General features: G+C 44.1%; 1 protein-coding gene across 1 annotated transcript in view; it reads right to left on the bottom strand.

The window, feature by feature from the left end:
• Window positions 1–18,734, bottom strand: part of Upf1 (Upf1 RNA helicase) — a 53,740-nt gene that overhangs the window by 10,039 nt on the left and 24,967 nt on the right. The window contains exons 6-9 of the mRNA XM_084599568.1: window positions 17,515–17,623; window positions 16,683–17,241; window positions 11,405–11,548; window positions 8,860–9,381 (exon numbers count right to left, since the gene is read on the bottom strand). Coding sequence (XP_084455694.1) covers window positions 8,860–9,381; window positions 11,405–11,548; window positions 16,683–17,241; window positions 17,515–17,623 — 1,334 coding nt within the window. The remainder of the gene's footprint in view (window positions 1–8,859; window positions 9,382–11,404; window positions 11,549–16,682; window positions 17,242–17,514; window positions 17,624–18,734) is intronic.

The raw sequence follows: 18,734 nt of genomic DNA, 5'->3' as shown, positions 1-18,734 counted from the left end.
CTTTGCCTTTGGTCCTTCCGGTCAAAATTTCGAGATATCCGCATTACGCCCGAAATATGCTTCTAGACAAACGGGAGGTAATACATAGCACCTACGGGAAGTGAAGGCGCGGCGTGGAAAATTTTCGACTTGACTGATATTTCGAGATATGCGAGTTCGTGTTAACGAGGGTTTACTGTAGATTGATAAGGAAATGAAGATGGCTCCTGAAGCTTTGCATAAACAAAAACACTTTGTCTCGACTAATTATAGGCACTTGTTTTGCTAAGAAAGAATCAATACTTGAAGAAAGGAATCTTTGAAGGCTTCCGTTCTGAAATTGTATTCTTTTCTATAGAGTTTACTACTATTGCAGATTAAATGCGTACATTTCATTCTCTCATAATACCGTCATAGTTGTAAAGGTTCTAAATTAGCTTTTTCTACTAGAGCAGTCAATAAGGTTAACCAAATGTGTGAGCTGCAGATGAACCAGGCAGTTTTTTTTTTTTTTTGGAGTCTAGTTTCATAACACTAAGTTGAGTGTAAGAATTCCACACAGCTAAAGCATATTCAAGAACCCGTCTTATAAAGGTTTTGTATGCAGAGTTTTACCTCGTGAATAGACTGCAGCAGGGTCCCTCTTATGTAACCTAGGTTTTGCACAGCCTTTCTTTTTAATACAAGAAACATGCTCATTCCACTTGAGGTCAGACGTGACATTTACACCTAAGTATTGTGGGGCCCTGCTAAACGGACCTTTAAAGGCAGCAGCGCACCGCATCGTATTTGAAGGGTGCACCGCTTCCCGGCACCCCCTTCCCTCAACTACCGAGGGGAAACCGGTCCCCGCTTGGACCCCATAAAGCGAGGCGCGCCGGCGCCTCGCTCCCTCTTCTGGTTCCTGCTTGCTCCCTGGCTGCTTCCCGCTGTGACCCCCGGACCTGCCTGATCTGTGAAACAAAGACGTTTGTTTCACGGACCGCTGTGTGCGTGTCTTGTGTCTCCCTCAGGCAGAGGAATCGCCCACAGTATTTGTTGCTTTAATGAACGATGAAGGTCACAATTAATGGAATACGGGAATGTGAGGAGTTTCTTTTTTGCGCATTATTGTCATTGCTACCGTTTTTTCTTGTTTATTTGCATTTGCCATATCTCCATTCTTGAGTAAAAGCTTGTTGATTCCTACATGCCCAACACTCTTCCTACCCCAAAATCTCTTCCCTAACCTTCTTGTGTAAAAAATGAATGTTCAATGCTTGTGGAGAAATGTTCTGGAATGCTTTCAAATAAAAACCACTGCTGTTCAATAATCTTTTTCTTTTCTATGCAAATGTTTCAGTGCCGTTATTTATCCTTGTGTATTAATTTTACTGGTTGTCTATGTTTAGAAGAGTTGTAATCTAAAAAGAAAATTTTGTCAACGCCTTCGCAGATCATGCATGCATCGCTCCTGCGCTATTGCTTGTAAGGGAGTCAAGGACCCCTCAAGCTTTTTCTGTGCTGTTTTTTTTCCCTTGGCCTCCTCTATATACTTTATGGAACAAACCATTCAATTGAATGAAATTTGAACTTCATGGGAATGTAAACAAAAGTTCAAATTATCAAATGGGCTTGAAAAGTCTGACAAGAGCCACTCACATTATGGTAAATTTATTTGGCAACAAATTCGGTGATGGTCGCCTGCTTTTTAGATGAGCACGGTGCAAAAAGACGTTTCACATTCCCATCATTGCTTTATTACATGCACGCTATTAGGAGCATCAAAGCAGAACTGCTCGGGAATTGCAACAGCCTTACACCAATCACGGCGTGAAGTGGTAACAGTGGTAACTTTAACAAGCAGCCTGTGTCTAGTGCGAGACTTCGTTTTATGGTGCACTGAGAGGCACTTGACAAGAGTAAATTTTTGTAGCAGCAGAAGAATCACATGAACGGAGGTGCAGAAAACACCTAGTATAGCCAATAATTGTCAAAATGCCACACAATTGCAATACAGTTGGCTGATGCTAGGGCAATAGCCGCCACCGCTGCGGGCTGGTGAAAACAGCACGAAGCCCATAGAAGCAAAACCAAAACTTAGTTGTTGGCCTATTATCAAAGACGAGGACGTCCGTCTTTCGTCATGCTTGCCATTGAGCCCACACGTTAGAGGTGCGTTCAGCGCCACAGCATGCAGTCCAGGTTTGACGAATGCTATTTTGAGGATCACTTACAGTGGCAATCGTACCTGGATGTGGCTGCACCACCCTTTCTGAAGCTCTACACAAGCCTTACATGAGTGTTAGCTGAGACTGCATCAACAGGAAGACTTATCTGTATTTCCGAATTAACGCGGCTCCAATTAACAAGCATTCAGTAGCAAGTCTCTGAGGTCACCCAGAATAAAGAGCAGGCAGCCATTGCCACAGTCGCCAACTACTGCCCCTCCAGCGCTGGGGTGGTCATGGCACCCATTCTTCCGTGATTTTACCTAGTTTTATCCTCTCTCTGTTTTGGAGATGCATAGAGTCATAGCAATGCCCCCCTATAGCAGGGCATTTCTCCCGCTACAACAATGTGATAGCCCGCTGGTTGAAAGGGGCTCTATCAATGCTTGACTGCCACCCAGTTCGGAAGCTTCTGTGCCTATGACGACATTAGACATGCTTACCAGCAGCATGAATTTCACTGCAGCTATTGATACAGTTCCATCACTACTGTACTATAACTGCCAAGACCAGAGAAGCAAAAAATAAGACTACATATGCCTTGACAGGCAAAACATGAACAGTAGTCTACAAGGTGCAGTTGAGCAGTATGCCTCCAAGGCCTTTGTTCATGCCATTTACCTTTTCATCGTGCCATGCAGATGAAAAGCCCTGCATCTAGATTCCAATATATAAGGATTATATTATGAAAAGGGCTGCCACTAGAACTGCACAGAATCACATGCATGTCGTAACTTTGCACAATCCACAAGCGCTTGCTCCCCAATGCCGCCTCCCCGACACCAGCAACTGCTTGGGCAGATACAAGGCCTTCATAAAGTGTTTCGAAGCATACACAACGATCGTGAAAGCCACAAGCCTTGGAAAATTCTATCAAAGCATGTTGTGCATACAAATAACAAAAAACAAGGGGCAGACAATGAGGTCAATGGTACCAGACCACTCTCTTCCGCTAAAAAAAAAGTCAGCCCATATTCATGAAAATATTTATATATTTTTTTTTTTTTTTACAATTTCATCATGTATACGTCTTCAAAGTTTTTAAGAAATGTTTCCTTGGATGGAATAAGACACTTTTTGTTTTGTTTTGCAGGAAGACAGATAGGGAACACTAAAATAAAATCTGCAGTTCAAAATTCCTCCCAAAATTTTCTGCAGTAAGTGCCAAAACTTCAAATGCAATTTTCTCAACTTCTTATTTTTTTGTCAACATGACTAGCCTTATGGAACTTTTCATTATGTCCTTGTGGCACAATTTTAACAAGCCTTACACAGCCTTACACCGTTGCATTCAGGAAAAATTGAACTGTGGGGCTCTGCTATCTTTATGTTGCTAGGCTGAACATATCAAATTTGAGAGAGAGTAATATCAGCTAATTATATTTAAAAATAATGGGGCATTGGCATAATTGGACATTTTTATACGATAATGCCCCTTAATGACAATATAAATAGCATAGCTCCACATGGCAGGTCTTTGGCTTTGGCTACAGCTACATCTTAATCAAAACCAAATAATATTGAGGGAAAGTGTCTTAATGACCCGTAAGAAATTACCTAATTAGGCATCAGTTATGTTTCCATAGTATGAAAACTAATTGAGATATAGTGAAACAAGCTTTATTTTTGAAAACAGCAGGAAGAAATATGTATACACACCGAATTTCATTGCAGTATCTCTAATAATAAAAAATTTTGTTTTATACCAGTGTCTCCCCTTAACTCCAAAGTTCCTGAGAAAGCTTTATAGCTTTCCTTTGTAGCCATATGGCTGCACCTGCGTGGATGTCAATGAGTAATTAATCCCTTATTACTGTATTTGGCTTCTATTATCCTCAGTTTCTAAGTGATATGCTATATGATCACGGTGATTTAAGGGGAGATGCTCCTCGAAAACACTTTTTCTTTAATATTGAACCTATGGTTATGAAACATTGGCCATTTATAGAGTTTTTAATGCTGATTCCAAATATGTTTTTACTTTCCACATATCTTTATTAGTTTTTGTGTAGAAGTGTCTGCAAAAGCACAATATAGGGCCTTTTGTGCACACTTTTTTGATAATGAAATGCATGTTTAGACCAGCTTGCAATAGCTCATTATGTTGCTTTGGTAATATAGTATGTCGAAAGCTACTTCAAATTTATTCATTTTATCCTATAATTGTAAAAAAAATTCAGGAACACCAATGTGTATATTTTGGGCACCATGTGTCAACATTCTGAATTTTTTTCAAAAAAAGTTCAAAAGATTTTTTATAACCAGGTAGATAACAACATTCTACACACTTTGAAGAGGCTGTGCGCAAAATTTCATCCTAATCTGACTACTGAAAGTACTCAAAATTTGTTGCACAAAATGTAAAAAATGCTGAAAACTACGAATGGAGAAAATTGCGTTTGAAAGTTTCAAACATCTGTATTTTTTCATAAACACAACAAAAGCACATGAAACTTCTTGCCACTGCTTTCATGGCCGCACCATGAACTTTCTTGCCGATTGCAGCAAAGTTTGTGTGGTGTAATGGGTTCGGCAGGTCAAGAATTGCACAAAATCGCGACAGCTGTTCGTGTCCGATGCCAATCGCGTGCGCAGCCACCACCACCTTCACGTTGACGGCGAAGCTGTCGTGAGAGCTTCCACTTCGATAGTCCCGATTTCCACTGGCGCTATCTGCAAGTCCACCGGGCACAACGCGGCTCGAGGTGTGCACAGCAGAAAGCACTGATGCTAGGCACTCGCTACTTTCACAGTGCAGCTCAAGAAAAGCCGAAAGCCCCTTTCGCTTTTCCACCGGTTCGCGTACCGCAGGGGTACAGGTGCGGCACGTAGGGCAAGCAGCACCGCTTACCAGCACCGTAAGCGTGCATATATCTCGCATATCGCAACACTCGTAGAATATCGATGACCGCATGCTGCCCTATCTTCCTTGAAGAGTCCAATCTTCACCTCCGAGGCGCTCACAAAGTTCACCGCGGCATCGATCTCGTCCGAGTGCACGTTGGCCTGGTTAGGACTAGCTTGCGTCTCCCGCTGCAGTTTTCCGGTGAGGTCCGCGACTGCGTCCTCGGTACGGGTTCTTCGATCGAGACTTTCGAGCTCGGAAGTTGCGCTTTTGCTTGTCGTTCATCGCGAACTCAACAAATGCTAAAAGGCCGCTGAAACGAACTAGCAGAGCACGATGTAGCGCGATCCAGACGCTGCACAAAACGAAAGCAGGAGGTAGGCTTCGCCACAGCGTCGTATCAGTCCAGGCCAATGGCGGCCTCTCTAGAGCGCCACGTGATTTAAAAGGTCCAGTAGGGACGCTCGAAGCGTGCGCAGAAAACGTTTTTTTTATTATTTGCAGCCGAGATACGAAACTGCGAGAAATGCTATCTACAAGAGAAAGGCTTTCTCAACCTCTCCCAGCAAACGGCAATGGCGGGCGACGCGGCGTTCTCGAGGTATAGGCGCACGAAAATTGACGATTTGCGCAGAAAATAGCACTTTCTCGAGCCACCGTGGTTGAATAAAATGGACTTTTTACTAACTTCACGATCGAATTTTGCCTTGATCTTTTAGAAGGTTGTAGCTAAATGTTCAAAGATAATTTTACAGGCAAAAACTCAAAACTGAAAAATTACTCGGAAAACTCGCTTTTTTCGACGCGCATCTCCCCTTAAAACTGGCCAGTACGAATTCGTAAAATTCCGTGGAAGGTGTTCATTGTGAACGATGTACAGATCTTTGAAGGTTCCGAACACTTTCTCACACCACTACTAATGATACAAATGCATGAGCTGCAATTACAACCTCAAACACTATGCTATGCACACACATCACCGATTTTGTGGTCGCTAGACATGCTGTATGCAGAGACAGCCCACAAGAGCAGCACACACATCACCGACTCCATGATTGCCGGCTCCCCTGATTCCTGTACACTAGGAGCTGTTTGCAGCAGCACATGCCCATCGTTACCTCTACAATAGTTAGTCCTGCAGTGTGTACAAAGAGCAGTTTAGGCAGCGTGGCCCACATACAGATAAACTTGGTTATGGATAAATTGTTAAGTGTTGGCAAATTTTTTTTGTTACAACCAGGTTTTCGTTATAGGCAGTTTTCTCACGAGTACTCGAAGGGAAAATACAGAACGAAAACCAGATAAGAAATAAATGTGCAAAAAAGACATCACAGAAATGCAAGCAGCATTATTTAAAATTATAAAAGAAGTGAAACATGTCACAATCAACTGCTGCAGTAGCCACCACCATGTCCGCTGCAGCTCGCGTGCTGCGACTATGAGTGGAGCGGCTAGACAGGAGGCGGCAGGGGAGTCGGAGGCTACTGGAGGCACAATGGCCAGGCTACAGAGCCCGCGCTTATCCCATTACCGTCAACCGCAGGAGCGCCTGCCTATAGCACTAAAAAACAGCCTCCTTGCCTCCCATCATCATCACTTTCCGCTGTCCCCATTACCAACGCATGAGCGCCAGTCTCATGAGCAATCGCATAGCAACAATGGATGCACAGTGCTTGCCTCATGCCCTTCTCTTTTCTTTGTACTGAAATCTTTCACTGCTTCTCAGCATTACCTATCGTAGCGCCGTGTTCCAAAAGCAGCAGACTGTTGCATTTGCCAATATGCTGAAGCACTGCGCACTGTATCAAATGCGGTCGCTTGTTGCAATCGTAGGGGCTAATAAAATTTTACTGAGAATAAGGGTAGAGGATTGAGGCAAGTTAGCTCTCTTGTCAGCTCGTGTTTTATCCTCGTGAAACTTGTATATGGTTGAGCCAAATATCTTGCAACTCAGCTCTAGTTAACAGATAATCAGCGAAGTTTCTTATCAAGGTCAACTCTTGCAGCACGTTCGTTAAATGGTAACGTTTTCAAATCACGCACTTCCATGGTGCTGGTGTTGGAAAACTGAAAAACCTCGTACTATCGAGGAATCTGCATATATAACTCTACTGCCGACGTCACAATCACCAGTCCCTCTGTACACAGTGCAATCTATTTGTAGTACAGTTCAGTCCGCTTATAATGATCAAATTTTCGGGAGTTATCAGTTTTCCCATTGGCCCAATGAAAATTAAACCAGATATAACGATCAATTATCGGCGGTACATCGGATACAACGATAGCTTTATCGCCGCCCGGTAGATGTTTACCACAAAAACTTGTCTGAATGTTTGATAAAGAATAAAATACTAAGAAGCAAATGATGTGAAAACTCGAAATATGCGGCGAAAATGGACTGTCATGGAGGAATCCGCGAACGACATTGCAAGCGGTTCAGAAATGAGCACTATCATCATCGCAACCGTTGCCTGTTGATGCACAAAAGGTGCGGCCGTATCGTCATCGCCATCGCATTTGTGGAAGATGGCATTGACCACATCGACGGCATGATAGTTCTCGAGACGGACATGGCAGATTAATCGAGATTTCAGGCAGCTTTTCAAGGTTGGAAGCCTCGTGAAAATATACGGGCATTAGCACTCTACGATTTTAACTATCATCAAGGCTGAGGATGTCATGCCTGCAGTTCATCCAGTCGCTAATCGGTTTCGTGCGCGCAAGAAGGACTACTGCCAGCGAACGCGCTACTGGAAGCGATGCTCACAGTGATTGTCAAGCTTCAGCTGCTGCTCAAGCGAGCGCGAATTTCCGACTTTTTTTTAAGTATGCTTAAGTTATTTTATGGTTACTGATATATAAGTGTTTAGTGCTCTTTACAGGTGTTAGTTTTGTTCAACACGATCTCCTCATCGCTGGTAGGTAGGCAAGCCTACATGCAAGAAAAAATATGTGAATGCTTTTTTTTTTCCCTTTCTTTTTCTTCAATGGTCCAGATATAACGATAATCGGCTATAACAATCGGATTTTCCACTTTTCTCAGTACCATTATAAATGGACTGCACTGTAGCACAAGACCCATACATCACCAGCATCACAACCACCGGTAGCGCTGCATGCACTGCGAGTAATGAGATGTACTCACATGACAGTAAATAAATCCACTCAACCGTACGCAGATCTGCGAATGCATTTCCTATGCTTTCGCATACAATTTTGTTTGTTTCCACTATATGAAATTTAACTTCCGCGTCTCTCATAGCCTGAGTTGCTTTGGGACGTTAAACCCCACAAACCAAACCAAACCGAAAATTAACTTCCAATACAAACTGCGACACTGAGACTCGCACCACACCAGTCTACTGCACTTTTCCTCAATATATCAAGCGCAAATGCTGAAATGCAACTGTTTTCCCTACCCAAGTAGAATGACAGCTTGATTGAATGCTTAAAAAAAAAAAAAAGAAAAAAACACCACCCACATTTGTGAGGCATGGCCTGCAGGGTGGCTGAGCTCAGGTCGAGAATCTGTGAACAGTGTCGTACATAGACAAAACTAAAGGCTGCTGTCAACTACAGTTGAGTCCAGTTCTAGCACAGCCATGGGGGTATGCTTGCATGGATGGAGCACGAGAGGGCTGTGCGATATGCAAGAATCATTTCTCCAGCTTTCTTGGAAACAAGGAAGTGGGCAAAGCATTTGAACAGCAACGCTGTCATTTTGTGGAGACTTGTAGATGGGTTTGCTAATTTGCAGTGATCGTGTTTTGAGCATCAACCGCGACCTGTGTGAAAGCAGGGGCAGAAATCAAATGTCAAACATACTTGAAAAGCATCCACGCTGGCCACTTCTATCTCCTGGTACAGCTTGGCATGCAGCGCCCCCTGGAACTGCATGTGCTGCACCAGGTAGGCCCGCTGTCCCTCGTAGGGCGTGATAACGCCCACCTGTTGGGGCTTTACGCCGCTCCGCAGGAAGCGTGTGCAGATCTTCTCAACCAGGGCCGCCTCGGTGCGGTTCAGGTACGAGGTGCCACTGCCAGCCATCTCCTCCTGGCCCTGGCAGGCATAGAACAGCATGGGCCGCTCGGGCTGCGGCCAGGGGAAGTCGAGGCCGCGCATGCGCCGTTCATCAGCAAACACGCCGTTCTGCAACGACCCCTCGTAGAAGAAGTTTGAGGGGAACTGGGCCAGCTGCGGGTGCATGCGGTACTGCACCTCCAACCGCAGGGGTCGGATGCCCAGCACCACAAGCCGCTCAAAGAGCGACTGTGACAGCCCTGCTCGTGCCGCCTTCTTACACATCACCACAGGGCCCAGCTGGCAGTGGTCACCCACCAGGATCAACTGCAAAGCAAAGTTTTGTCGCATCTTACAGTGGGATCTCCCATAAAAGTTGCACGTTCCTGCATGGGTAAAAGCCTTAATCTACCTGACCTTCCAAGTGCATGAAAAGGACCGCTGCTGCTGTTCAATAACATATTTTATGACAGAGAGCTGCTTCAATGGATCACTGGCTACTGGGTGACAATGTCAAGTGTGCCAGTAAGCTTCAACCTTAAACAAGCAGAAACCGTGATACGCTGTTCACACAGGCTGTTAATCCATTACTCTAGTCATCAGTATTATAAGCCCTGGTTCCATTGCTTTACATGGTTTTATCTTCTCTCCATATTGGAGGCACGTAGCATGGTAACTGTGCCACCCCATGAAGGGGGCACTATCTTTGGCAATCTGCCGGACCATCCAGACATGGTGGTACGTAATTCAAATTATTCATGGTGAACAGAATCGTGATTAAATGAATTATATAAACAGACTTCCATGAAGCTTGAAGGAACAACTAGTGGTGCAGTTCGACTTATGCAAAAAATTATATTATTCAGGTTAGAATCAACAAGCTTTTACTGCATTTATTAGATTCTTCAAGGGTCTCAGTTGAGGCATTACATGATGGAGAGGGCATTACAGTGCAAAGAAATATAATAAAAAATCACAGTGAAATAAAATCATGAATAAGATGCATAGCATTTTCAATGAGCCACTTCAATGCTTGTGGGTCGATGATGATGGAAACTTCGATGGGCACCAAACGCCAGCCTCCTCCCCGCTACACATACACACACTTCAGGCATCACAATACTGAAAAAAAGTAGGGTGTTTAGAATAGATTCGATTAAATAGAGTACAGTAGAACCCCACTACAGTAAACTCACATATAGTAAAATCTCTGATATAGCAAAGTGAAACTGCAGTCCAAGTTCATCTTCCATAGACAACTGTACAATTTAACCCCTTTATAGTAAAAGACGTTTTTGGTAAAATTCGGTTATAGTAAAGAGCGCCCGGCCAAGGCAACGACTTCCCACGAAATGACACCGCCGCACGCGCACTACCTAAAATCGCGAGACAAAAGCTACTGCAATAAACATAGTGCATGCAGTGTATCTGAAGAAATGAAGACACTTGCTTCTCAGGTGACACTGCATAAATAGGCGCATAGAAATATCACCTTTGTCATCTTTGTCATTCGTTTAAGTGGTTTTGCCACTATGCTTAACAGCATTCAGGAAAAGCGTACTTTACAGAGGCCTTGGAGTCGTGAGGCAAAGCACGCAGCGCGTAGGAAAAAAGTAAAGCTGTCTACAAAGATGAAAGGAGGTGGCGTGGTTCATTCAGAAAGTAAAGGAGAGTAAAAGTGTAGCAATAGGGAAAGGGAAGAAACGGGCGAACATTCACCGCACTGTGCAGCACGAAGCATGAGGCAGCGGAGGCAAAAAGTGGAGGGGCAGCGAGTGCGGTCTTGCAGCACTTGTCTGCCACGTGCATTTATCATTTATTGTCTTTTATATGACAGAAAAAGCAAAAAAGTGATACCATGTTCATGCAAGGCTTTGGTTTTCACTTGAAATCGAACTTGGTTGCATTTGTAGCCACGTTGTCCTCATGCTTAAGAGGTACTTCCTCAAGACGTAAAATATTTTTATAAAAAAAAAAAAAAATTGCACGAAGGGATAATAAAAGTCAGATGGAAGGTATTTTAGTTTTTTTCATTAAGCAACAAGACAAGTTCAGTAAGTGCCTATTTAACTAGTATTAGGCAGCATCTTCAGAACCATGCCATCACTAACAACTGATATAGTAAAGACCCTGATATAGTAAATATTTTTGCCGGTCCCAGTGACTTTACTAAAAAAGGGTTCTACTGTATAATCAAAAGTGGCCCTACCTTTTACACAACATTTAGACCCATGATATTGCTAACCCCTTCCCTTACGCCTCACAAACCTGAAGGCAGATGAGCTAAATGCTAGCATAATTTGTGCACAGTGAAGCAATTTGACAGACAGTAAAGTAACTGGTGCAGTACCTGCTTGGCCCCTAGGACAACGGGCACCATGCACTCGGGCTCAGTGGCTTGCATGCTCTCATCGATGAGTATAGAGTGGAACTTGAAGCGGGCCAGCCTCGGATCTCCTGCCCCGACACAGGTGCAGCAGATGACATCCGCAGCCTGCAAGGCAGAAAAGGAGTCACTCCGAAGAGTCACGTACAGTTAAAAGAATGTATGCTGGACACACATTTTTATTCAATGCACTTTTTACAGCCTCCGACCTAGGCTGCCCAAAAAAGAAAAAAGAAAAGCACAGCAGCTGCCACACGAAACAGTGTCACCAAATGACCCTCCTCAGAGCAGGTTATTGCGCATGTAGCAGCTCAAATAGGATTTGTAGCAATTTTTGGAGCAGAAAAATCTCAGTTTTGGAGCAGCTCAGAGGAAAAAAATACACTGCACTTTGCAGCATGAATTCAAATTTGGAGCTGTTAAACATAGAAGAAACCTTACTTTCAGCAGAAAAAATAAAAATATGTGAATATCAGACCGTATGAATGTGATCCAAAAGAAACCTAGCAAGTGCCACCTATCACCGGCGCTGAGCGTACCTATTTTTGTAATTAAGCGGTTTGTACTGCAAGCATTGCTGTCACACTAAAAGGAAAAAAAAAAAAAAAAGAATGTGAGCCATAAAACTGAAGAGGTTAATTTTTCAAACTTTGGGAACCGAAAAGATGAAAAAAGCTAGAGAATATATACATATATGTATACTTTTTTTGCATCTAGTGCGGTTTGACCATCCTAATCACGGGATCTTATCTTGCTCACAAGACTGATAAAACAGTTATACTGTCTGCGAAATCAACAGCTTGAGTTGTGTGAGGGCAGCTCCAGAATTAAGAGCTCAATTCGAAGCCATGACTCTGATCAGCCTGTGCCCAAAAGCGAGCCCAGTACAAAAAGAAAACAAAAATAGGATGTTGATTCAAAAGCAGACACAGAAAAAAGAAAAACGGCAATCAAAAGGCAAATGACGAAAGTAGATAAGAATGCAAGTTGTAAGCAAAGAATACTGACGAGCGAGCACATCTTCGACTATAATTTAAGCTTTTTATGGGCTGGCGATGACTTGGTGGTTTTAGACACAATATTTTACTAAGGGGAGGTAGGCGATGACTCGAGATATTAGGTTGTATATTTCGTGCACAGAGCAGATTTTATATAGTATTTCGACGTTCCAGCATCCATAAATGTTAATTTTCGCAGTCTTGGGCTCCACTGCGGCGTTATGGAATTCAATGCTGCACTGCGTGTTTCTCAACCTGCTGACGCCCAAAATAAATTTCACATGTACCACTTTAGCACTAACACTGAAGCCACCTCCTGCTCTGAAGATGAGTCTATCGATGGAACAGCATAAGAACAACCTTGCTGTACATGAATGGCCGAGCAAAATACCAAAACTTCCAAGAGGCGCATAAAAACTGGAGCTGCACCCATTAAAAGCATGCAGCACCTAAAACACAGTGTTGAAGTATTGCTCCAAAATAACAAGTACCACAACGGCCCTTTTTGCAGTGCGACACAGTAGCAGTGGTGCTGATCATTACAAACGGCCCTTTTACTTTATGGAGATGCTTCACCTACCACATGAGCTGTTACTCATGCAGTGAAGCATCCTCAAACCGCAACAGTTTAGCGTACTCAAAGAGTGGAGGAAGCATGCGGATGCAAGATAGAAAACTATGAGTAGGCATTAGAATGGCATGATGCCATCTCAAAACAGAACTGATTAAAATGTCAGTGAAACACGCTGCAGTGCCTGAAACTTCGTGAATGGCCATATCATGGCCGCAGAAAGTTGTCCCCGAGTGTGGCAAATTCTTGTGGCTTCTCTGGCCATTTTGGCACAGCATGGCGCAAATTTAACAAATTTCACGCTTATGGTGCAGCTGTCGCACCCCTGTGGTAGAACAAAAACCATGGTCACAGGGTCAGTCAGTGCACCTGTACCAAAATAATAAAAAAAAGGCTGGTAGTTGCAATTCGACACCACACTTCAACTTGTCCAAATGGCCATGAAAATGATGAAAACGAGACGGCGCCACTATTAGGAGAGCGAGTAAGGACTAAAACAAATGCGTGACACAATAAGATAGTGCGCCCTCTAATCTTTCTGCATGAAGGTTCTAGAGATAATAGACAACATTATACAATAAAATCTATTACTACAAATACCACGTAAATGAATTAAAATTAAAAAACTATTTCAGAATTATGAATTTCAATATAGCGTATATTTCAGAATAATGTACAAATTTTATTTTTTTTCTTCTATAATCTAGGAACATCAGTATTATGAATTCGACTAAAATTAACAGCGCCGCTGCTCGCAACTCTTGCGTGAAACAGAAACCACCGTTTCTATGTGTATGTCCCGTGGTTGGTAGCTATCATCATTAGCATATCTAGTGCTAGCTCCTAGCACCGCCACAAAGTTGTGGTTTATTACGCAGTAGCCAGCAGGCCTAGCCGCCTGCAGTTTTTCTTCTTCCATACTGTGCTGTGTGTTTTTCACCGCTCGGTCGTTCGTGCCATTCACATATGCGGAACAGTATTTTAATTTTTTTGTCGCGGATTATCTTATTGCAAAGTTTGTGCGAGATCTGATGATGCTTGCAGCCAGCGAAGTTCCAAGAAGGTAGGCATGCAGCTTTCACTGCAAGAAATTGACGCAAGGAAACAACGAATCGGCCTCTGTAAACAGCTAGCATTGCCCTGTCGACCACTGCGACAGTTTTTAAAGACAGTGACAAGATTTTCAAACTTCAAAAAGACTGAAGATTGAGTCATATTGAACTCCGATGTTTTTAGCACATGAATTAAGTCCGTACCTTCGTCGCTCGGTGCAATCAAGCACCAAATGAGATGTTGCGCAAAGTGGAAGGTGTGGGGTAATGTCGCGCGTGGTCGTGTTTGGTGCATGAGGCAGAAGAAAAAAACCGATTTCTTCTAATAAATCAGCTTTGGAGTTAGTGCAACAATTCATTTGAGGCCTTGCTCGTCTACACACGTGCCTACTGCCAAGGTACACCACTTTCATAGCCAAGTTTGGCCACTGGCTTATAATCGCAGATTTTTCATTGCACACTGCCAGAAGTGTCAAAGAATTGCTCCAAAATCATAATTGCAGGGGTGGAAACGGGCTCGAGCATTTTGGAGCAGCTTTGGAGCAACGAAACCAGAGTTTTGGAGCAGCTTTTGATAATGGTCGTTTTATTTTTTCTGAAATATAAAATCCAACCTGATTCCTTTTCATCCAAATCCAATACCTTTCTGACTTCGCACTCATCTTTGATAACACAAACGGTCAAAGCATGTAAAGATATACAATATAACACAGGCTGACCTTAGCAACAACTTGGAACAGAACAGCAGCAAACGGAACGCTTACTGGTGCACTTCATAACTGAACACCTAGTCTGACCTAATGTGTTTACCTATCTTGACTTGACGGATTCAAATGTTGAGTCTACCACTTTGACGCGCTTTAGCAGTGATACTAATTTGAAATCCAGATTAATGGGCACGGAATTTCCGCTCCCTACAATGTGCATATTTATTGAGAATACACTTCAAAGTCCCCAGATATGGGGTATTGCATGATCTTTTTTGATCCCATGTCTGGGCTTGTCTGATAAATTCTTGAGCAATGGTTATTTTGCCTGCCAAAAAGGCACCTTCAGACCACAATAACACACCTTCACAAGCTTGGCCCCAGTGCCGCTCCCATACCTTTTGCCTACCTTGGGATTGCGGACGACTACAGTGCCACCTCGATCACCTTGTTTGTTTGTAATCATGGAAGAGGTCTACAGTGTTGGAAGCAGGCTTGAGCATTTTGGAGCAGCTTTGGGATACAAACAGATGGCATTGGGTTACCATCCTCCAGCTTTACTTCACTGCTGCCTACCAATAGTTCATCATTCTTTGCTTGAGCAATGCTGGGGCTCATTTTTAATATCTTGGCAGTAGGCCATACGCCTTTCCAACACCCTTGAGAAGCTTCCTAGTGATTGACAGTTTTGGCGTACCGACCCATAACGCTTCAAGTATGATATTGTCTGACGTAGGCCTGACATGCTTCTCAAAGACAAAGGGGCTCAAAAGTACTGGCTTGTTTTTATAGTAAAAGCATTACAAAAACGTGTATTTTTAGCAGCCAGACAAGTTTCCTAACGGCTCGCAGTAGTTTACGCTTTCTTCTTTGTTTGCTACTCTCGCTACTCTCTCCACTGGCGATTCAAAAGGCTGGAAGGAGGTGACACATCATATGCACAGTACATTTTTTTCGCATTTAGCTATCTCCAATCACCTGCAGCTCATACTAAATTTACTTGCGAACAAATATTTATTATGCTCCAACCTTCTTTCAATTACAAAAATTTCATTTGTATTAAGCCCAGTACAAGATGTGTTATATCTTTGCCCCTGACGCTGTGACATTGTTCCTGTGTTCTGCAATATTTGATGGCAGAACATCAAGGCAACCAGTTCGGAGCAGTTTTGGAGCAATATTGCATTTAGAGCAGGCTGGAGCAGGGAAAGCAGTTTGGAGCAGAATGGAGCAATTGGAGCAGCGCTTCCACCCCTGTAACTGTCTCCATCGCCTTTTTTCCCAGTATGATACAGGCATGCCTCTTGGCTGACGATCTAATCACGTTTCAAGGATGCTTCCTTGCACTAACTGTGGGGTGAAGCACCCTCAAAACGCAATGGCTCAGCACACTCACAAGAGCAGAGGAAGCACGCGGATGTAAGAAAGAGAAATATGCATAGGCTTTAGAATGGCATAACACCCTTCCAAAATTAAAAACGCAGTTTAATTGGAGAAATATGGGAGAGGCCTTGACCTGTAGTGGGTATAGTCAGGCTGCTGCTGATGATGATGATGGAATTAATGAATATTTCAAAATTGGCACGTGATAGGTAAAAATAGGCTGCATACTTGAGTTCAGCCCATAAAAACCCACTCAGTGTGCTGTTTTTATCCATATACAATAAACATTGCTATTAGTTTAAGCCACAGGGTCTCCCCTTAAATATTTTTGCACTTTTACTGGCCCCTACTGCTTGGTATGGAAGCAGAGAGCTTAGCATCCAAACCGTCACCTTTCCAGAAACTACAATCCCACCCATGTTGGCTTCATTAATTAAGCCAGCACACTATACCACTGCAGCCCACAGGGCACACACAGAAAAGCAGTATCTGGCAGTACACAAAATCAAGAGCATTGCCAAAGCCTCTTGCCTCCAGGAGTTCCCGCTCGCAGGCCTTCTTGAGCATGCGGTAGCGCTTCTCGTCAGCCGAAGACAGCTCGCCCGTCTCATCCTTGAGCTGCTGCAGCTTGTGCAACTCTGAGTGGCCGTCCATGCTGCGGATCTGGTTGTGCAGCGCCAGGAAGGAGACGGGTGAGTTCAGGGCTTCCCGGCTCTTGGCGCACAGTCGCACCACCCGCAGGCCTGTCTGGTGCACCTTCTCCGTCAGCTGGTCCACCGCTATGTTGCTGGGAGCACACACCAGCACAGGCCCCGTGCTCTGCTTGGCCAAGTGGTACACCACTGTCGCTGAGGTGACCGTCTTGCCCGTACCAGGCGGGCCCTGGATGAGTGACAGGGGCCGCTGCAGGGCATGCTTCACTGCATACACCTGCGAGCGGTTCAGCTCGGGCAGCTGTGGAGCCGAGAAGTGCTTGGGCAGGGGGCACCGCATCACCACCTCTTCCACTTCGTGCCCCAGAAGACGGTGGTAGATGTACGCAGACACCGAGCACTCGTCCACAGCAAACTTGCGCAGGGCCGCCTGCATCCTGCACCAGGCAAGGTCACCTCAGCCATGCTGCCCCTGACAACTTCCTGAAAGAGGGCAAGCCTCTACCAAGATATCTCACTACACAACACAGTTCTTGAAACCTTATGTAGCATAACTATAACATGTCAAGCAGGCAGGGAAATTCTTCACAAGAGAGAAAGATGCTTTGACATGTGTACTATTCTATTATTTCAAAGAAAGGCACAGGGACACTCCCAGGTTCAACCTGTGACAACAAAGTAACAGAAATAGAGCTGACTGACGCACACACCTGTCAAAGGAGGTAGACTTCCAGACAAAATCCACCACAAAGTTGGAGGTGCATTCAGATGGGACACCAAGGTTGGTTTTCATTTCGATGCCCACTTCTTCACTGTAGTCTGGTCAAAAGTCAGTCAAGGGTATAAGTTGCCAAGCAATGCCCGTCTAAACATAAGCATTTCAGTAAAACCTGTTCCCAAAACCTCACATAAGTGCTCCTTACTTGCTAAGTAAAGGGAATGAACTGCAAAGAATCGTTAATGACGAGGCAGGAAAAGCAGAAAGATAGGCTTAAGAATTAATATGCAGAAGACTAAGGTAATGTTTAATGGCATCGGAAAGGAAAAGCATTTTACAATAGGCAACGATGCACTGGAAGTGGTAGGCAATTATGTTTACTTAGGACACGTAGCAACTGCAGATCCTGACATGAACGGGAAAAAACAAAGAATCCCATTGGGATGGAGCACACTTGGCAAGTATTCACAGACTATGACTAGCAGCTTACCAGTATCACTCAAGAGGAAAGTATATAGCAGCTGCCTTTACCCACCTATGGGGCTGACACGTGAAGGCTAACGAAGAGCTCTATTTAAATTGAGGATAACACAACACTCACAGTGGCAGCACACCATTCACTGTGGGTGTGCTCACTTGCAAAACGTGCCTGCCAAGCAGCTCCCCACAAGAGTCAAAAGTAGGTGCACCAAATATATGGTGGGGACAGAGAATGTGGAAGCTCAAGCTGTTTGTGCGTTGTGCCTTGATGCTCAAGTGCCATTGGAGTTAGGGATCACATCAAAGCTGCAGCGCACGGTGCTTTGGAAAAACGATCACCGTCAAGAGAGATCTCATTGTGTTACTGGTACACTATTAGCGCAATAATATAGCATTTAAAACTTGGGTACAGTTGATTTCTGCACCCCTTTCAGGAGCGAAGCAGGCCGCTTAAGAGCAACCACAAGCCTTTGATCGGCTAGGCTGGCTGCACCGCATAACAGCAGTGTTGCACTGAAAACAAAGGTACAGTTCTAGAACTGAGAAGTGTGCCATCTGAGGCCCGCGAGCTGCTCGTTTTAGCAATGACACTCCGGGTGGCATGGGAGGGCGCTGTGTGCAAGAGAAGCATGATGAGCAGACAGCTGGATGAACCACCTCTGCCTTCAATAGTTCTTTGTGCCTTGAAGGTGCAACAGTTAATTGTGTTGCTATAAATCCCACACGCTTGAT

The sequence above is a fragment of the Amblyomma maculatum genome, chromosome 3 (genome assembly GCF_055883805.1).
Source record: "Amblyomma maculatum isolate TAMU_Amacu chromosome 3, ASM5588380v1, whole genome shotgun sequence".
Lineage (NCBI taxonomy): Eukaryota > Metazoa > Arthropoda > Arachnida > Ixodida > Ixodidae > Amblyomma > Amblyomma maculatum.
This window is presented reverse-complemented; position numbering and strand designations above follow the sequence as displayed.